At 40.2% G+C, this 21,830-nt stretch overlaps 1 protein-coding gene across 4 annotated transcripts in view; it reads right to left on the reverse strand.

Annotated features, from left to right (window-relative positions):
• RASA3 (RAS p21 protein activator 3) overlaps window positions 1-21,830 on the reverse strand; it is a 134,423-nt gene that overhangs the window by 10,531 nt on the left and 102,062 nt on the right. For 2 of the 4 annotated variants that reach the window (XM_049834083.1, XM_049834084.1), the window contains exons 7-19: window positions 20,899-20,971; window positions 16,469-16,548; window positions 12,304-12,408; window positions 11,650-11,806; window positions 10,668-10,816; window positions 8,761-8,875; window positions 7,800-7,874; window positions 7,169-7,292; window positions 5,891-5,997; window positions 5,201-5,278; window positions 4,159-4,236; window positions 3,523-3,596; window positions 2,480-2,527 (exon numbers count right to left, since the gene is read on the reverse strand). In XM_049834083.1, coding sequence (XP_049690040.1) covers window positions 2,480-2,527; window positions 3,523-3,596; window positions 4,159-4,236; window positions 5,201-5,278; window positions 5,891-5,997; window positions 7,169-7,292; window positions 7,800-7,874; window positions 8,761-8,875; window positions 10,668-10,816; window positions 11,650-11,806; window positions 12,304-12,408; window positions 16,469-16,548; window positions 20,899-20,971 — 1,263 coding nt within the window. The remainder of the gene's footprint in view (window positions 1-2,479; window positions 2,528-3,522; window positions 3,597-4,158; window positions 4,237-5,200; window positions 5,279-5,890; window positions 5,998-7,168; window positions 7,293-7,799; window positions 7,875-8,760; window positions 8,876-10,667; window positions 10,817-11,649; window positions 11,807-12,303; window positions 12,409-16,468; window positions 16,549-20,898; window positions 20,972-21,830) is intronic. The other 2 variants (XM_049834086.1, XM_049834085.1) reach the window with 1 other exon arrangement.

Consider the following 21,830-nt stretch of genomic DNA (forward strand, 5'->3'; position numbering starts at 1 on the left):
ATAGCTTGACTTGTGTAGTCTACATAGGGGCTCTAGTTAGTTAGCTGAACTGCAGTTTGTGCCCCTTCTTCAGTTACAAATCCAGGCAAATGGTTTCCTACTACAGCAGAAAAAGGGCAGAACATGGTTAGTACTGCTCTGCTAAGCTTGACCTGTTAACTCTACAAGCTTTTTTTTTTTTTTTTTTTTAAGCTGTGCAAAAGCTCAAAAGGTTTAGAGTATGTTTAATAATTAAAAGGCAGGTGTAAGGCCTCTGGAGCACAGGGACTGTGCCCTTACATGCTTCAGTCACTCTCAGGCTCTAGAAACAAAGTCAGGATGTTCCACAGCTCCATTTGCAATTGCACATTGATGCTGCAGTTGGAAACACGTTTTCAATAACGTACAAAACGATCTGACAGCTGAAAGCTAGAACCCCTCATCCCCCCTTTTTGGCAGAGGAGGGGCATTCATTTAGTGAGTTGCCAGTTTTAATTAATGTCAAACTTGAATTAGCCTACAAGAAACTGTGATGCATCCACCACCTTCATAACCACTAAATCAATCCAAAAGCTTCAAGGTGACTTTGGAAGCCTAGTGACTTCGTGGTGCTCAGCATCGCTTTTGTTGGAAAAAAACTGTATATGTATATGCATATGCAGTATAGAGTTGATAACAACTACTCTACACATTACATTAACTATTGTGCCAGATACAGAATTGTATAATGGAGCGAGTAAAAACTACTTACTAGAGTAGTTTTTATCAAGTAGGAAGGCACTACACAGCACAAAGAGCACACAGAGAGAACAGCGAATGATTCAGTTGAAGATTTTTAATGGCAGAGCTAAAATGCTTAGAACAGTTAATACTGTTTCTTGCTTCTGGTATCTCCTGTCAGAAACAACTACATTGCATCCGACCGAACCGCAGGTCTGTTTAAAGCTCAAACAGAAACCTAAGTTCCTTCAGACTTTAACTGTTTTGTAACCAGCTGGGCTGGTGCCTGCCACCCGTTCCAAGTTGTGTGGGAAAAGCTGACAAGGACTGTATACGGCAACAGATTAGTTTTTTTAACCAGTTAGTTACACACCTCTCTCCTTCTTAAAACAGTCAGACAGTTACTGTCTTTCTCCTTATTCTTGGATTACTTCAGAAATATTTAATAAAACCATACAGTCATCAGGTCATCACCAGGCCCACTGGTGGTAGTCTTCATATTGCAAGGTTAAGGCAAATTTCAAGGGAAGAGCAGATACCCTTGGGCTGGACAATGAGCTCTCCAAGTTAGTTTCTCTTCCTCCTCATGCCAACACTTAAAAAGTGACTTCAAACCGCAAACTCCTACAGAGCCTCCCTCTTTGAAAAACACAAACTCCATACTGCAGAGCTAAGAGCACATTTCTAATTAAATTCTTCATAGCCAACATAGCCAAGAAAAGAATGTGCTTTTTTTTGCCACAGATAGGTGACAAGCATTCAAAGCCACAGAAGTTACAAGGTCAATTTAAAGGATTTCTTTGTTTCTAACACTTGCAGAGTGTGTGAGAAGTCAGAGCAAATAGTCAGAAGCATGAAGGGGGAAAAAAAAAGTCTAAGATGAAGCCCATTTCAGTGCTTGGTGGTTGGAAATACTGTTTCTTCTCATGTTTATGGTAAACCTGAGTTTGGACCTGCCTTAGCCTTGCTTGGAAGTATCAGCATGCCCCTTTCACCACCACCAACAGCAGGACTAGTTCTCCTTTTAATTCTCTTCCTTTTGGAAAGAACCAGGCAGACAGCTGCTAAGCAGTAATGGCATGATCAATACCAGCAAACCCAAGTGCCAGTGACTAATCTTTGGTACGGTACGTTCATTCAGAAGTACATATGTTATAGCTTTCCATGTAGATACTCTTAAGAGAAGCAATGATAGATTTTAAAAAAAAACAAAATAAACCAAAAACATTGCAAAGGCAAACAGAAACCCCACTAACCAGCCAATCAATCTGGAAAAGAATCAAATCAAAGGCTGTGAAAATTCCCACCCACTCCCCGTGACGTAACATGACAATAACGCAAAATGTCAGGAAAAGTAGACAGCTGAAGGCCACTCCTTAACCTTGAGAACAATTTATCTGAATGCTAATGAAGAAGTGCCTAGAAAGTGTATGGCCACTTCTTAATCACCCCCAGTGAGTTCACCGAGATGTATATACTGAATCAATTAAGCAAATCTCAGTACTTCTTGGAGCCTCCACCTACAGATAAAAGTCCTTTATTCTCCATTTACAGCAGTTTTTGTTTTAAGGAAGGAAGGCAAAAAAAAGAAAAAAAGAGTTGGTCAACATCAAGAAATAGGTAGCAAATAGTTTTCTGCTGGGTTTACACAGGCATTTCAGGGCTGTTAAACAGAGTACTTCCTCCTCAAAGTTAAGTCAGACAAGTCTATTGCTGCGAAGGAAGGACATGCTGTCAGCCAGTAGCTACAGCAAAGCACCAACTGCCCCTACCATCTTACCTGCATGAACTATTACCATCAACTTTCTTTACTGTTAGTTTAAGAGTCCTTACAACAGCAGCCACAGGCCGAGCAAGAAAAGACAGAAAAAAATCAGACAGGAGCAAAAGAAAGACAGAGGCAGAAAAAATAACGTTTTAGAGTTAGAGGGATAATGTTACAAACTATACATTTCTTTTCAAAAACAAAAGAATGATAGATAAATGTACAGCATTAAAATAGACAAACTCGCTTCCAGGGACAGACACTCATCAGAGAAGTGAACTGCAGAGGTTAACTGGAAGGGGTAGTCACATTTTCACTGAAAACCTAGTTTTTGCATGACTTAGAGCTACCATGAAAGCTTACTTTCAAGCAGCAGTTCAGCTTACTGAGCTCTGACAAGAAGAATTTGGATTTTTTACTTTCTTCCTTCCAGCTCAAAGAAGCTGCTTCCACAGTGCACTTAGGTGATCTTAACAACTCAGTTTTGTAACACAAAAAAAGTCAACAATTAGTATCTAAAACTAATACAGCATATGGAACGTGCTTCCAAAAAAAGGAAAGGTACTAAAACTAGAAACTGTTTCGAGTGCATCACAAATTTTCCTCAAAACAGCCATGATAATGATTAGCATACAGATCTTACAGGGCAGCAAAACCAAATTCCATTTGCAGGCTTTGCCCTCGCGAAGATATTCAGTACCTGCATTCACAGTGGAATTTTACAGCTTTTGTTCACTGGAGTTCCAAAAAAAATCAACTTGATTTTAATACAATGCTGATTTAAGTTTATTTTGCCTTAGCTGTGCTAATAGAGTTCTAAAGGGTTCTTTTTTGTCCACTTATTTCAAAACATACTTAAATTAAAATGTTTAAATCAAAAGAAAAGATGTTAAAATCAGCTACAGCAGCCACAGAGAGTAGAAAAAGCAACACAAGAATCTTCCTACATTCTTCTCTGAATGCATGGATGGAATAGGGATGGCAGAAAAAAAAAGATAGCTGCCTTAGAATGGTAGCAAGCACACAAGTAGAGCGTTTTGTTGCACATGCATGCTTACCCTTCTTTAAGCAATATAGGTTGCTCTATGCTCTTGTGATCTCTCCTTCCCGAAGATGAAATTAAATCTAGAAACTAAAAAATGAACAAAAAGCAGAGATAAAAATGACAGTATTGCACTACCCAAATTAAAATCTTTAGCATTTGTACAGCACAGAGCTACACAAAAATATTGTAAAAGTAGTTAAACAGAAAGTAACAGCAGAAGCTTGAGGAATTTGGGAGCGCTTCCTGAGTTGTAAACTAAAAATAGCACAAATGCTCTTAAGCAGAAAAACTGCAGATGACCAACACTTCTTGTGCTTCTCCTTTGTTACACGTACCTTTCACTTCTTTTCGGACTAAGCAATTTTCATCACAGATCTGCAGCATCCTATGAAGCATGCGCATGTCTCCAGCTCTAAGCAGCAGCTTGTTAAACCAACCTAATTATTAACCAGAAGTAGATCCAAAGAGATTCTACTATTGACATGCACATAATTTGACAAAAGTTTCTTGAATAATACAGATATCAGGAGTCTGCTTTTTCCAGCACACGCTTTGTGGTTTACAAACAGTATGTATTACATTCTAGGAGTCCGAGCATCAGCTTCAACAACACAGCAGGATTTTCAGGACATTCACATGCATTACTTACATTTTTTACTGCATCTGCATATTTCTGCTCATTAAAATAGTCATAAAAAGTAGCCATGTAGGATTCCTTGAAATTGGCCTGAAATATAAGCCAAAACCATGCACATCATAATACAGTTTATACAGAAAATATTATTGTTAACAGCAGTAGACCATGAGGCAAGCCACCACAGATAAGTGGGGTATTTTTTCTGGCCAGAGGTAAAATAAGCAAAGCACTGCTTTCATGTTGTACAGCACACATTCAGTAGTACCAAATTTTTATTTCAAAAAGGTAGTAGAATGCATTTCAAATATTTGGTTACTACAGTTAATTCGGTTACTACAGTTAATCCTTCAAAGGCTTCGAACTTCTGCTTTGGCTTTTAACGTTGGTCCTAAAAGAAGCTGACAAAAAGTGTGAGAGAAGGAATTCTAGTGTCTCAAACAATTTGTAATTGAGGTACAGATTCATCTACACCTGCCTGTGTGAACCTTAAGTAGTCCACCAGTGACCCCCAAATTATCACAATACGTAGCAGTCTGGTGCCTTAGGTACAGAAGTTTTATTTCCATCAAACATCCAGAGCATGGTCATCTAGATCTAATTCCACCGCTGACTGGCAGAAAACTGAACTGGTATGAAAAGAAAAGCATAGCCCTTCCCCTTACTGGGCAATTCTTCCCAGTTGAGCTTTAAAATGCTGAAACAATCTGTAAAGCCCTGTAGAGCTGTTACCAGGTACTGGAGGCAAGCAGACAACTTCATGGGTTTTCCTGATCACTATCCTTCTTCCAGAAGGAAGGAATAAAAAGCCCTGGAACAGACTCCTAGGTTGGTCACACAATTTTGCTTTACTGAAATCTAGTTCAGATTAAGGCAGATTTAGTTTTTCTGTGAGCATGAGAAGCTTATAATCAAAGCAAACACAACCAGTTTTGCATAAGCCTAGTGCAACTCAAGCATTTTAAAGGCTTAATTACAACGAGTGATAAAAGATTAAAACAGAAAAGAGAAAATCACTTTCCTAAATTAAGCCTTTAAATGAAAATGGCATACTTACAGATTTAGATTTTGATAGGCTGCCTAGCGTTTGAATGGTTTTAGAGATAAGTGTCAAAGTTCGAGAAGTCTGAGGATCCTAGGAAAGAGAACAATTATATGGACTAGCTACTTAAAATATGGAATACAGGAAGGTAAACTACATTTCTTCTTTCTTATTTCACTTGAAGAAAAGTAACATAAAATAAGAAAAGACCCAATAAAACACTACAGGATAAAAGTTGCCTTTTTTTTTTTTTTTTTTTTTTTTAAGGATTTTGATTCTTAAGCCATCATGCTTCATAGCTACCCTTGCTCTTCAGAGAATCAAAGGCAATCACTTGCAAAACAAAAAGAGACATTTCTATCTTGAAGACTGTCTAGGTCCTCCCCACTCCCAGTAAGAGCAGCTACTAAAAGTCTTGGATAAGTTGCTTAACATCCAAAACATTTCCAACATTGCTGATGATCAATCCAGCATTAATGTAAGGCAGCTAAAATAAAGCAGTGACCATCTTTTCCACAACTGCACTGTTCCTCCCACACCTCCCAAGTTCTTCACATAGGCAGTCATTCAACATACACAGATCTTTGAACTTACAAATGTACTTCTCCTAAAGGCTATTAAAAGAACTGAAGAAAGAATCTTGATAGACAAGACTGCGGTGACAGAACCATATGCATAGCTAGAAAAAACGGATACGGTACTTACTGGATGGTGTGGTGTAAGCTGAAAGAGGTTTGGAGAAAGAATGGCAGGAGCAAAGAATCTCAGGAAAATAAAGCTGCTGACAGCTGTATACCTCACATCTAGGTCACCTATTAAAAAAAAAAAAAAAAAAAAAAAAAAGAAAGATCTCCACTCAGCATTTCAATAATCCTTCCTTAAAAACCTTCTGAAATTATCAGAATGCCTTCAGAAAGCTAGCTCAAACACATGCTGGAAATGTATATTTGTGAGTTACAGGATTAACTGATGATGGAGGATTTGGAGCCAGAGATCAGCTAGCATAAACCAAGGAAATGTTAATGACAGCCTTTTAAAAAGAAGCGAGTTCAAGACACAGGCTACAAGGAGAACACTATTCACTTTTCCGCTGCACAGAGAATTTCATACAAACATCTACTATTCCATCTATGCAACTAAAGTATGATGAATAATTTACACAGCTTATAAAATGTTCAGCACAGAGGCCAACTCTCAGTTATCTAGTTATAGCCCTGAGCACAAGTGCTGTACAGACTCCTAACGTGTCCACTCCAGTTGGTAGCTACAAAAAATACAATTTATTTATTTATTTTTACATAAAATGAAGAGCATGATAGTACGGTCAATAGTTTTCTGCTTGAGCTTCTCTACTGCGAAGTGACTGTTTAAAAGCTAAAGTCTTATTACTACTCTCTAAAACTTCCCTGTCGTAATCTGCTTCCCTTCATGAAAATACATAGGTTGGTTGTTTTGCTCAATTCTGGTTTTATATTGCCCGCTTATTCTCACAGAGTGAAAACAACTAGGAGGGAGCAGAAAGAATTCTGTCTTGACAGCCAGGAAACCTTTGCAGTACATGGGCCTCCTAGGGCAATGAGCTTGCAATTAACTCCAATAATTTATAGATTGGCCTTTATTACAGATTGACGTAGGAGCAGAAAATAATTCAGCTGCATGGTGTCTGCAGAATGAGCCATTACCAAAACCTAAACATTTGAAAACTGACCATACTTTGCAAATATTGAAACCGTGAATACACACCATCACAATGCTCTTCTTAAATGCTGTTTTCCTTTGAAAAGTGTTTAAGGAAAACTCATGCAATCATTAAAAGTCAAGGAAAAGACAGCATTAATACACACTCCAAATGGTATTTTGGATAAGCTGCTGTTCAATTACTAAATCCATCATGGATCATGCAGATTGCTAGACTACACCTATCAGTGTAGCTATCCTTGTAGATATCAGTAATGTAAAATAAAACAATATATAGAAACTCACCTTGAAAACGTTTGGCTGCTGATTCTCTCAGTGAAAAGAAAATATCGCACATCACTGTAGGGCAGCTTACACCAGATTTTGTAATTACAGTGAAAATGCGATCAACATATTGCCTCAGATTTTCCTGAAAAATGCAATGATTATGAAAAAATTAGTATAATTTCCTGCTGTGGGAAGTGGTGCTATTCCTGGTTTTATTCATAACGGCATCATGAAAAGATTCTCACTTTCAATACTATATACTTGCAAAACAATCTCACACTTGATACTCATTGGTAAATGCACATATTCAAGTGCAAGAGTAAAAATATTATTCCTATCAAAAACAAACAAGTGATATGGCTGTATGGCATATCGTTCCTTTTTGTAGCACCATTTTCTACGTCATCAGTAGAGCCACAGGCTAAGTTATCCTTGTCCTCAGAGGCAAGGGGAGAAGTGATTAACATTCTACAGATACTGTATTTATAGCATAATGTAAAGCCATTGTAAAATAACTATAACAATTAGTGGTGTTAAGAAAGCTTCCAGTGTATTCTAATGAATGACAACATTATTTGCAACATCAAACATCTGAAGACCTTAGTTGATAGTGTAAACAGAGACTATATCTTCAAAATCTAATGCATACCCTGTTATTTTCCAGGTTTTCACCATCTTTTAATTTCACAGGATCAATTTCACAAGGTTTATGAACCTGGCAGATCTAGGGGGAAAAAAATAGTGAAAAATTAATATATTAGTTCACTTCAAGTAGAAAATATTTTGTAAAAAGCATAATCTGTTAGGTTTTTGAGGTAAAACACAAAAGCCAACTTTGTTAATTGTATTTTTTTCTTTTGACAAAGCATTGAAGGTAAATTACATGTGATCTTTATTTTTTTCCCCAAAAGTAGTATTAATTGTTCTACCCTTTCCTTCAACTGAAATGAAGACTTGTTCTTTAGACTCTCTTGAGCAAGGCTGTTTAAGAAAGTCCTACTTTGGCAAAACAGTCAACTTTGAAAGTATATCTATATTCTAGAAAAACTCGACATTTTCTGATGAAACATTAAAACAACAGCTGAAGAAACTGTCAAATCATTTAAAGGAAGTCTGTGGTCTGAAAGTATTGCCCAATTACTGCACTAAAATACCCACACCCACCACTCTGGACTGGATAGATAATAAAACGTTGTTACAATACATGCATTACATACATAGTTATCTAAGAATAATTTTATTCCTTTACACCCACCGGATGAAATGTATTACTTATAGCTTGCCAGCAGCTTTCTGCTGCATATATTCTTTATGCATCTAAGTTATTACTTTATTAATTTCTCAGAAACAATAAATGTTGGATTTTATAAAACAGAGTAATTTAGTTAAATAAATGGAAACTTTCGTTTTCCTTCAATACAACCCAACTGTTTCTGAATTGGGTGACTCAGCTGTGGCTAAACTAACACACAGGATTTTAATGTAGAAACAGGCTCTTAAGCATGATTCCTACAAAGTCATCTTAAAATGGGAAGGGATAAACAGTATCTGCTCCCTGAAGGCCTTTTACAGTGACGTTTTGTCAAATAAACAGTCTAAACTGCTCTTACCTCATCTATAATTGGCTTTAGTGTAACTTGCAGATAATGCATCCCTGCCAGTTTCATTGTCTCATCAATGCACTTGGAAGTTAATGAGTTTCCTCTGAAAATGGTGTTTGGATCTCTGGAAGTGAACAATTTTCTGTAATTTAGTCTCTTTGTAATAAACTGCTAATACATGGAAATAAAAGAAGCAGTGAAAAGTGATGAAATCTGGGTTTGAACACACAGGCAAAACCTCCCTTTGATACCAGCCCGACATTAAATGCAGTCACGTAGCATTTAGTGCACTCGCAGGTTATAAGAGAAAAGCAGTAGTCACAGTAAGTCCAGAGGGACTACAGATTTTCTTCTTTGTATTAGCGCAGTGTGCTCAGTGCACCATCCAAACACATAGCAACACGCAGGCTCAAATCAAAGGGGATTACGACACAAACGGGGGAAAATGCGCCTCTTTTCACATGCTACTGAACAGCGTTAATTTGAGCAGGGGAAGGAGGCAGTGATTTTAGTCTCGCAACAACACTGGACATCACACATGACCTTCTACAAAATAAGTACTGGTAAGCTGGGAGGGAGATGAAAACACCATCTCCAGTAACAGTGCCATCTTTTCTAAGTGACTTACAGCACTGTCCTGTGATAATACTATTACACAATGCAGATGCCAATTCTGCCCTGAGAACTGTGTGGAAAGCTGATGCCATGCACTCTCACGTTTTTTCTGAAAAGCCACTTGCAACAGAATTCTTCCTGCACTAGACTACTGACAGCAGATCAAACTTGGATATGAAGTTATTTGCTTGTTCTTGCGCACACACCAATGTCTTTTCTGTTGTTCATAGCTTACTACAGTTGTACCCATCTACAAGCGCTGAATAACAGGATAAACTACTTTGCTGGAGTCATCATTTTGTTTCATACAAAAGTAAGCTCACTGCTTGTTACAAATGCCAGAAAGCCCTGAAAACAAACACCATCTTTGCTGTTTTATCACAGGAACATGACTGACTAGGGAGCAGCAAATTTCCTCATACTGCAGCAACCAAGCTGTTTCAGCCAGCCTGCAGCACAGAAAAAATACACCTACCTAGAGGAAAGAAAACACTCTATCCCTCAGACACTTTGAAAAAAGCCAACCCACACAAAGACTTGATTTTGTACTGAGGAAGCTGTTACTTTAGAGTCAGTATCTGCCATTCCCCTTTACTCCCTATTGTGTCTTCTACTGTCAGTCAAGAGTATGACCACATAGGCATGAGGCTTGTGGCAACAAACGTTCTTCAGGACCTGCCTGGTGTGAGTATTAGATCTTACACTACTAAACTGTCAGCCCACCAGGAAGTCAAACGAGGGACTTACAAGAATTGACCAGAAACAAAGATTTTGTTTTCTGCTATCCACTGCCAGATCCAATCGCATCTTTGTTCCTCAGCCCTCTAATTGGAAAGATTAGACACACAGCTTGCCTTAAATATTCATGATTAGGAAGAAACTTGCTTTTTGTCTTGAACAAATTCAACAAACACTTTTACTCAGCACTAGATGATTTATTAGCACACTATAAAGCTGAAATGATCTCATATGGACAGCTGAAGGTAATGTAGGATTTCACAGTTATCAAATGTAAGACTGAGAAGAGTGAAAATCCCTGCTCTCAGACCATACAATAGTCTTGCAAGCAGATTTCCCAAAACATAATGGGAATTCCTCCTAAAAATCAAACTCACCAGATCTTCAGAGCAGTGAAGCATTTATAAAAATTCTGCCACTCAGCTGGGAGGAACAGGAACTACTCCAACAGTTTCTTTTGAAATTACATATAATTCTAGAAACTGAGTGGAGGATCCCAACACTAGCCAATGCAGAGTACAGAGTAGGTATGTTTGATAGCAATTTGGGTTTTTGGTACTTACTGAGTTCTCTTCACTTCAGCATTCGCAATGGCACTTATGAAAGGCACAATTCTGCCATAGTGTAAGAAAAGCCTGACAAGAGGTATGGCTGCTTCCTGTTTTTCTCTGCAAACTTCACCCAAAATGTGTGCAGCTGATGCTGAAACAGGCTGAACAGTGGAAAGAAATAAAAACTTTGAGAGATCTTTCCAGAACAAGCATCCTTCCTTTCTTTTCCCATTAGCTCCTTAACACAGAATCCCACACAACAGTTGCAATGGCCAGTTACCCAAACATGCCTGTACGTTACATGGGTGGGCGTTACATTCCAGGTTTTTGTTGGCTGTAAGTTCTGATCGCAAGAGGGCAGCAATTTAAAAACTATTACAGCACAGTCTCCCCCCCCCCCCAATTTTTAATAGCCGTCTTTTCACTAAATGTCACTGTTGCCTGTGAAGCAAGTGAAGAGGAAGAACTCTAACCCTTCTCAATTTCAAGCCACAGTAAGTACAGAACCCAGTTCTTGTACTGAAAAAATAAAAGCACTGTTACAACTGCTAAAAGTATACATAATGGCACACATGGGCTAACCTTCGGACATTTCAGGATTAGTTCTTGGTTTGGTTTGGTTTTGTTTTTTTAAATTATGCAAGTAAACCTGTTCCTCTCCAGTAAAGGAAAACCAATTGATCAAACTGAAGTTTACTTTGCATTTTCACATGTAAAATTAGAAAGCCACGGAGAACATGCTGCTACTAAAACCACTGGTGTTCCTGGGTGTGCCTTCACCCATCATACTGCATGCAGATAAAGATCATGTCTGCAAGGACTGAAAACAAGCCCCAGGAATACGCAGAGCGGAAGGCCCTCGGGTCTGAAAAGGAAGAAGCTGAAGTCTCTGGTATCACACAACTATGGTGCCAGCAAGATAGTGACAAAACAATCCGAGAGACCCCTGTGAGGATGATCTGCAGGTAAACAACAAGCAGTGCAAGCAAATTACCTCAACATCTGCAGATTTTAGCAGGAGGTCTCTAAGTGGACTGTAATAGTCTGAGGAAAAAACATGGTCCTCAGTGTAAACCACATTTAACCTTAAGGAACCGAGGTCATCAGGTTTCAATGACTTGTTACCATTATCTCTGGGCTGCAGGAAATACCTGATATGCAAAAAATAAGACAGAAAGTTTGTGCTGAGACACAAGATTATCTCAGGCTATACATATGTAAAAGGTACAGATACACACGATATTTATATATGTATCAAACTCTTGAAAGTTCTAAAATCAGATTTTAATTAAGTTTGCCAGTCTATTTTGCACCAACTGCAACATGGGAAGTTCTGATCATAAAGATTTATGTAGATACGATTAAAAACCCACACACTAAAACTATGGCACTGCTGATGAACTGCAGTAAATAATATCATGAAGCCAAAGCATTAGAACTCCCACATGCAATACAGAGGCAGACCAAAATCTCTAATCACATTATCAAAACTTCTTGTTCTTACATTTGCTAAGATTACTTTGGCTTGCTTACAAAAAAAGATACAAATTAAATCCATTTAAACTTTATCACATAGCAGTAATTACTCTTAAGTCTTCACAGCAGACATATGTTTCTACTTATTCTCCAAAAGAAAAATGTCAAATACCATGCTTCATAAGAACTAGACTGTCGGAGAAATTTCAAAGGGAGTCTCAGTTCTCCTAGAAATTCGTCTCCAAACTTCAAGTTACTGGCATTCCAAAGATCAACCCTGTAATAAAAACAAATAATTTTAAAAGATTCATAATAAATAAAAATTAAAAACAAATAATCCCAACCTTGCTTTCAATTTTGTTGGTTTTTTTCCCTCTCAAGCCTTTGAGTTAGGAAGTCTCAAAACAGTGCAACAATGGTTTCCAAACAGTAAAGACACAACCTTACCTTAGATTTCTGGAGCCTTGCAAATCACCTCCATGAAACATGAGTGAAAAAAAATCATCTAGGCTACCTTTCCCTCATCTGCACTGTTTCCACTATCCATCTTGATAAAGCTTCAGAGGGCTGTTTGGCTACCCCAGATAATGGAAAAATACAGGTAAAATAGACAGCAGAGGAAAAAAGTGCAGAGATATTTAAGGACTCCATACTGTTGATCCCAGTCTAATTTGGGATTACTAGCAGCTAAATGGCAGCTTTACAGAGTTAGGCTGCATGTCTACACAGTCCTTCCCCGTGCTCTAGCTCCTGGGAAGATTCACTGTGTCAAGCTTACAAGTTTGTTGCAGCTGACCTCGTTCTGTACAGATACTCAAAACCTTAAGACTGTTCCACCGCTCCATATAATCTGTGTATTGACTGAAGCCTACGCAATTTTTGGCACTCGGTCCCTCACATTTGGGAAGTTCTGGTACGCATCTCTAGATGATACTTTCCTTCCCTTTCACGTACTTTTTAACGTTAGGATCTAAAGCAACTGCACCACGATTCAAAGCCGAAGTACTGGTGTCTAACCTGGCCTTTGTAGATAAATTCTACAATACCCACCCTGAAGCAAGGGTTTCAAACTCCAGGGTAGTTGTTTCTGTACAAACTTTAAGGTTTCCTCCGAGAGGCATTTTTACTGTCAAACAAGCTCAGCTGAGAATTTTGCAGCTAAGTGACAGTTTGAATGTGCCTTGAACTTTGGGGAAAAAAAGATATATGGGAAAAAATGCAGGGCTTCAAATAATGAAGATTTTTAAAAGAGCAACTTTAATTTGGACAAGGTGCAAAGTCATCCAATTATGGACATATTTACACAACCCTCCTAGTCTCAAGCAAGTGACAGTAGGCTTGTCAAGGAATGGATGTTGACAGTGCTGCTAAAGGTTTATCCTACCTTATGCAAGCACAGAGGGCGTCACTTTTAAACCCTCTGAGCTTTGTATATCTCAACAGTGTCTCATGCATCAAGTTTCATACACTAGACATACCATGAGCTCACATTGCATGCCTGCTGGGTAAAGTTCTTCCAACTCTGATATTTTGACAGTATTTCTGCAGGGCAAGAATTCCCCAGAACGAAAAAAAAAAAAAAGAAAAAAAAATCTTTGAAAATTCAACCTCCTCTCCTCTTTCTCCGTATCTGGTTGGTTACTATCTTGTTAACTAATTCAGATAGCTAAAAGCTGCTTCAGGAGGAGATGAATCTTTTGAGAAGTTTACTTACGTGTAGTCAAAAACTTAAAATTTAGAAGTATTTACAGGCTACTGGCTTCTTGTTTATCCAACTTCTTTTAAGACGCCCACTAGCGATAACACTTTCAAACATATGCAGCCGAAGGGTGTTCCCCCACAGCAACTTAACTTACAGAAAAAAAATCAGTGCAAAGGATCTGCAGGAGAGGAACTAACAACTCCAGGTAGATCTCACACTACACAGTAAGCAAAGCAGGAATGCAAATTCTGAAATTATTGTTTTGTGCTTGGAGTACAAAGCATAAGCATCATTTTAAAAATCATAACACACAGACCTTAAGAGTCCAGAAGACTACCGTTTCCTGAGCTTTTTAAAAGGCAAAAGTATGGCAAGTGTTATTCTGAAACTGGTCAGACTGTAAGTGACAGAAAGAAAGAAAGAACAAAGAGGGGGAGGAGAAACAATGAATTCACCAGAACATCTGGTCCCTAAGTGTCGATATGCCTTGCCTGCAACTTCCTACACCCACTCAAAAAGAGAAACCTTCATAGCTTTAGAGAGAAACCATGAGGGACTAGGTCTTCTCTTTATGCTGTGGAATGGTATTTTTCTCAGGAGAGAAGAAGAAAACAAACCTCCAAACCCATAAATTGTATGATCCGTCCAGAGGGCACGGGGGCAATCTAACTCCGACTAAACAGACTGGAGGAAGTGAGCGGGGGTGGAAGGGGAACCTGAGATGGAAACAAAACCACTCTGTCCTATGGGGGACAAAACCTCTGAGCAAAGAGTTTGCCCAACCAAGACCAACGCTTTATCTGCTTTTGTGTATTATTTAAGTGCTTAATCTTTTCCCAATTATTTTGTAAGCCTCCTCAGAAACTATTCATCTTTACCACACTGTGATGTGTTGCTTTTAAGGAATGAAAGACTTTCTGAAGCTCAGCTCCACATACATTATCATTGCAGACAGACATTTATCCAGAAAATATACTTAGTAAGGAAAACAACTGTATGATTCCATTTCGAAGTAGCACAAAATAAGAACCAACTGAAATATTAAGCAACATGTAAACCACTGTCCACCAATGCCTAGGGTCCCCTTCCAGAGCCACAAAACTATCAGAGAATCCTAGCTTTCATTTAAAATCAGCGTGTGGCTGGGCAGCACGGTTACAAAGACCAGCCTGGGACTCCCAAGACACCGTTCAGCTGCCCATTCCACCGCAAACATCCCCTGGGTATGGGACATGCTACTTCATACCTGCCTACGCCATGCAAAGCTTTGCAGAAATACAGTCTGGTGCTCGGACTAGGTCATCTGTGCTGCGACACTGACACCACCAAAGCAGCGTGGCACTGAACCTGGGCCTTTGCGCTCTCTCCTATGAACTGGCTGTGGGCTGTCCTTAATCCAGCTACCTTTGCGCTGCCTGATGCAGATGTTCTCGGAGAAACAGAATAGAGCTCTTGCCTCTCTCCGTATGAATAGTTTCCCTTTCCTGTCTCACAGAGCCGCGGCAAGCACAAATCCATTAATGGGCTTGGAAGTGCTGTGATACTACACTAACGGGCTACGTGAACCAGCAGCGACAGTCAAATTAGAACAGCCCTCATCTATTCATTTGTGAACATAGATGTGTCTGGCTTGCTGGGAGTAAGTGTTGTTCCCCCTTCCTGGACTCCCCTCCTTTCCTTACGGCCAATTGTGCTTCTGAAAGGCCTAAGGAATGTTTTGGGAGATAAGCCCTCACTGCCTCTCTAGTGGCAATACCTGAGGAGGAAGGGGGTGCCACCATTCTCCCTCAACCTCTTCTCCTCCAAATCCTAGCATAAAGGAGAGGGGAAATTTCTCATCGCCTGATGCAGATACAGCAGTTTTCAGCTACAGTGCATCCAGATCCCCAGATGGCCAACGTCTCTAAGTTTCGATGTATGTGATGGTATGATGCATGTGATACCTTTGGGTTTTGCACCTCCTGTTGTTTCCTCTCCACTCTTTCTATTCACCTGTCTCCACAGCCCTGGTTGACAGGGCTCAGAAGGTTTTAAAATAGTACTAAGTGGATGGCAGGGGGTGAGGTGGGGTTGTTTTGGTTTTGAAATCAGAGTTACTTCTTTCCTCTGTAATGGATTTCACATGTATCATACCCAGCCTTGCAAGAAGGGGTTAAAGTCTGGCAGGCAAAAGAGAAGAGAAACTGCCTCTGCCCCAGAGAAACTCTGAGTTCAAGAGTTTCCTTTCAGGGAAGAAGGACCTTATATGGGTTGCTAAAATTAAGTGATAAAAGAAAACACACTCTTTTACTGAGAGCATCACAAAGCTTCTGGGCTCTCTTGGGAAGCTGAGGGAGGGAGGAAAGGGGAGCCCAGGCATAAAAGGCTGTGCTTAATGATAACTGCACTTTCGTATACGCACAGTGTATATAGGATACCAAGGGAAATAATAAGGATCTCTCCTGCAGCAGAACCATCATGTGTTCAGATACAATCTACAGGACAGTGGAGGTAAATGAACATACAGATACAGTGACGAAGACTCATCTCAATGTATCAACAGGAAAACCATGCCGGCCACTTTGAAAACCAAGTCTACTACAAAGTTACACAACTTTGGAAGACAACATTATTAGTATAAAGTGTTTTATATTACCTAATCTCCATTTTGTCAACTTCATCAACATCTTCAATATCAAAATGGGATTTCTTGTTGTAGCTACTGGGTCTTGTAACCTAATAAAAAGGAGGAAACTTTAACAACTTCATCTGATACAAAAGCATTCCAATGTTACTTGTACAAAGCCCCATAAGATTGCGAACTTCATACTAGCAGCAGTGACTTCAGTCCTGATTCTGAAAACGTTCATGCACGTGAATAAACATGTTGACTAAACAGATTCCTGACTATACAAAAGTGGTGGTTACACAGTCATATCCAAGAGTAACTAGATCTTCCATACTTTCTTTACAGAAAAAGGATGTCTTTAATATTACTACAGTACTTTAAATTTACATTGACAAAAGAAAAAAAATCATGGAGAGGAGTACCACTTTTATAATCCACCTAGGGAAATAAGAGGACAATTAATAATTGGGTTTTAAATACAACTGTACAACGGATGCCCTGAGGCACTCTGAAGGGGGGAGGGAGGGGGACCCAACAAACACAAAATGACCTTTAAAAACATTTACAATGGATCTAATTAAAATTGGGAAGTTCTACCTATCGTGACATCCTAGAAGTCAATTTATCATGCCCATAGAAAAAAATACCAAGCAGATCAATTGTGCAAGAGATGGTAGCCTGTGTTATGCATATCAGAATACAGAACCAGGTGCACAGTTCACCAACCATATTTGCAAGACTGATAAACAGCAAAGCGTGGGCAGAAAATAACAGGAAGATAGTTCTAAGTGTAGATCATTAGCAAAAAAAGGTTTTGTACAAACATTTCTTAAAATTTGTTTTCTAGCATGATTATAAAAAGACTTCGATAGTTGTATTTCTGTATAGTGTGCCAGAAACTTGAGAAAAAGGCTACCCCACCCAGCTGAAACCACAGCAGGAACTGATCAAATGCAAGTGTGTATGATGTGTGGGTTCAGCTCCTGGTTGCACACAGAAGCTAGACTTTGTTGTAGGTTTAAATACATTTGTGGCTTAATACTTCCCACTCACAAAACCCAGCTTTTATTGTAAACTTGACTTCTTGGTTTTATATTGTACAACAGATGCAGATGGTACAAACAGGGGAGGAAGAGATAGAGCTGCACATGTGGAGAGGAACCAGAGAAGAATCTTCAGCACAGGCCACTCAACAGAGCCTTTTTTGTGTCTGTGGGTGAGGCAGGCACCCTTTTCAAGGCAATACATAAAAACTATAAGGTAGGTACTAGCAGCACTGGAGACCAAACCCTGTAGACTAATTGAACCAAATGCACCAGTAAGCCCAAGAGCACAGAGGCACAGAGGATTTAAATACAGCCTACAACTTCAGCAGCTCAGCACAAATTTTCTCGCTCTACCTTTGCAATCGTCTTCACTGGGGCTTCAAGAAATTGTCCTACATAACTGCAAACGACACTTTCTACTACCACTGTGAAGCTAATGGTGTAATTTTTAATAAGGAAGCAAACTTAAGTCTTTTACTGTCTGTAATACATGAATCGCTAAAAAAAGTTACAGCATAGGTGTAACTTACGGCATGTCCCTCTTAAGTAAGCACTTTTCTGAGAAGTTTTGCTGGAGTCTGCATGTACAAGGTGTCTCTGTTCACCTGTGCAACTGCTTAGTGTGCAGATTAATAGAGCTCAAGAGGGGTAGTCCTAAAAAGCCAGCTCTATGAAGTCCATCCATTCCAAGGATAGAAGTGGAGATGAGGGAACTCCCAGTCCCCAGTGCTGAACTAGCTGCCAGGTACCATTTTACAAAAAATGGGGGCACAACGCTGCTGTACTGGTCCCTTTGTTTAGGCAAAGCCAGCAAGCTGTTTATCAGCTGCTCTTTTTTTTTTTTTTTTTTTCCAACACACGAAGGTTTGCAAACAGGTCCCCAGCACTACCTTCTTCAGTTCCCATAAGTGGGCCATTTTCCTGTAGCTGCATATAGAACTCTGAGCCCCCACACCGCGCCGCAGCTGGAGAGGTGGTGAAAATGGCTCCTAACCATCAGGTGCAAGTTTCGCTCATCGCACCCCTTAAATAAGCCCTTAGAGTTCCCAAACGAATGATAAGCTATTTTCCATTTAAAAAATTAAATCTGTGCGACTTTTTGGTTGTAGAAAGGAAAGCACCCATTTGCTGCCTTTTACAGATCAGCTTCTTCTTTGGAGGCACAGCCAATCACTGTGCTAGCAGACCGCAGGAAAGCTGATGAAGCTGTTTGGAAGCAGTAAGTGACACCGCTGTCAACAGCATTAATCCGTGCAGCTCCAGAGGAATCGGAGCACTCCGTTAGCATGCACCAGCCACAGGTCTCCCCATGTCTCAGCGGCGAATATATTTCCCAGTCACAGCAGTTCTACTGAACCTTGCTCCTTGGAGACATTTAGCCTGATATGTATAACTACTCTCAAAATGACATAAATCTATGATGGCTCTGTCTGCACTAAGGGTATGTTTATGTTTCAGAGCTCTGGCTGATTCAGACATTCCCCAAGCTCCGCTCTTACCCACACAGAAAACATTTTGCTCTGAGTTAGCAGAACAACTGGGGCACGGGCTTGAGCTCAGGTTTTGCTTCTGCCGATACTTGCACGCAACCCAGCTTTCAGCATAAAGGCAAGCTAAGCAAGCCTCCAGCCCCCTCCACAACTCCAGCTGGAAGATGCTTTCTGCTTCTCTCCTTCCTCTCCCAATATGGCACCACCTGCCAAGTTCAGCGTTTAAATACCAAACGTTCGCTGTTTCTGCAGCGCACAGAAGGCTGAGGAATCAGGCAGGTGAAGTTTTGTGGTTTACAGTCTGAATTCCTGGACTACATTCTCATTAAAAACCTCTCGCTGACAGATGCCTCCGGAACTGCCTATGTTGAGAATAAGGAAGCTCATTTTAGTTTACTTATAGCATCACTCTTGTGTCACTGCCCAAGGTCACAGCGCTGGGCCAGGTGACAGACTGAAATCCTGGGCAGCCCTGAGTAAACACACAGACACCCCAGTGCAGTTTCAGCACTCAGTACCACGGGATCTCTCCCCCACCAACCCTGCCCATGCAGCACCTCTACACAGTCTCGTGGAGTCACACAAGGAGACAGAAAGGCTCACTGCTAAAGTTAAGTCTGCAGGGAAGTTATATCCTAGGAGGAGACGTGTTGGTTAGCAGAGGAGACATTACCTTAGATAGCTATCCTGGCCAACCCTCACGGCTTCCACCCCTTTGGGCAGTGAGAAAGCATTCCTGCCAATAAAGAACTTGCTATATCTGTTCCTCGAATCCAAGTATAATATACCAACAAGAGCACGTTTCCGCTGGTATGACAGACTTCAGATTAGTCAGTACAACCATCAGCTTCCAGGCAAAGATGGTTTGTAGAAGGAGGGGGAAGACAGCAATAAGCCTCTCACTGGCACTGCCAAGAATACGCGCACTTCAGATCTGCTGCTCTCTCCCCAGCTCTCCTTCCTGATGCGGCCCTGAACCGAATCGAGAAGCCACATCCCTAAGTGCCATCCTTATGCCAGCAACAATTTCTAATGCCAGTGTGACCTGAATGATGAAAGCCGTACGGGCAGAAAGGGCTTTTCAATGATACGCCAACTGCATTGTACTACTCTGGCTTTTCATCAACTTCATTGTGCCAGATACATTCTTGATGCGTCTACTGAAATAGAACAATTAAGCATAGACCAGGACTAAGATGTACAAGAGAAAAAGAAAAGAGAAAGATACACATACTTTAGAAGACAGAATGAAAAGTTTCAAGGAGGTATCCAAATTATAAACACATGCACATATATGTATGGACATCTCAAAATTACAGCTACTCTTGCCAGAAAGAACCAAAATGAGCACTTTCATAAAAATTATACTTTGTCTTAACTGGACTTGTTGAAAATGCTCTGTATTAAAAAAAGCTGCAGAGGTTTCACCCACTTGGAGGAAAGGCACTGGTATTGCAGCAGACTGGCAGACAGCCAGAACACCCAGTTTAAGTGCATTTTTCCTCTACAGTTTTCAGTATTCCTAGGAGATAACCTTCCTCCCATTGACTGGGAAAGACTGGGTGGAGCAGCTATAAAAAAACCCACAGGCTAAAAAAGAAAATATATAGTTTATTTTTTTTTTAAATCCCCCTTTTAACTGTTCTTTTTCAAAACTCTTCTGGGGTGAGTTGTGATGGGAGTATAAACCCTGCTGCTCAAAAGTACCCACCCTGAAGCTTTTCCTACAGAGCGCCTGAGCTGAAGCAATATACTGCTCCCTCAGCAGACAGCTAGTCTGATCCTGGGTACTTCTTTCCCCTGCACCATGCTTTGAAACAGCCTTCAAAGACGACAGCTGGCACAACATGGAGCAGGACGCTGTGCCAACTATCTACAGTATAGTATTTCAGCTTATCGCCCGTTCCTTTGAAATACCAACCTCAAAATAAAACACTTCATCAAAATGTGGATTGTTGGTCTTCTTTTTAACTTTAGTCTTTTTGGCTTCTGATCTAAATTAAAGAAAGAAAAAAAGAAAAGGGTAAGAAACAATGTTAGCAGAAGTGTGATCCTAGAACACAGACACTGAGGAACAGTCATCCACTCGATTTATCTGGTAAAACTGGAATGCCATGTGGCTCCAGCACAGCAAGGCATACGCACTCACACACATTTAAGAGAGGGATTCACTGCATGCCTATTCCTCTGAAGTGGCAGTAATCACAGTTTGTTATCCTCTCTTAAACACAAGTCCTTGAACCCTGATTCTGTCACTCGCTTGACCCAGCAGAATCTTGTATCTGTACAAAACAACTGGCAAGAAAGGGGCTCTGAGCAGCAACATTTAGGGGACGGTCTCAGTCGTGATGCGACTCAAAAATTCCTCATACCCTAAAAGCACAGGAGACAGGAGGATCAACATAGCTATTTTTGTATTTTATATTTTAGAATCCTGGCCTGAGGAATCAATGAATGCTTTTCAGTGGTGTTAATTAATAAAAAAACCTGAGAATTATTTCCTCAGCAAGAACATTTTTATTGCTGTATTACCACCCTTTGCCCCGCAGCCCCAACAGCACTTAGTTAACGTTACGTTATTGAATTATTACGAGCAGTGCTGTACAGAAGTCTCTTAGTTTCTACTGCTCCATAGGAAGAAGACATGGCAGACCTTCAAACCACTCACCGGGCAACAGGCCTGACAAAGTTCAGCACTGCCCATTCATCCTCCACAGGCAGTGCCATCCGCCTGCGCCTGCCTTTTACAATACAGACATCTCACTGCTTGACACTGGGCTAGAGCCAGCCAATGCATTTCTCACAGGCCAGCCAACAGCTGTTCGATCATTTCCAAATGTTATGGACCTATGC

The sequence above is a fragment of the Accipiter gentilis genome, chromosome 31 (assembly GCF_929443795.1).
Source record: "Accipiter gentilis chromosome 31, bAccGen1.1, whole genome shotgun sequence".
Taxonomy (NCBI): Eukaryota; Metazoa; Chordata; class Aves; order Accipitriformes; family Accipitridae; genus Astur; species Astur gentilis.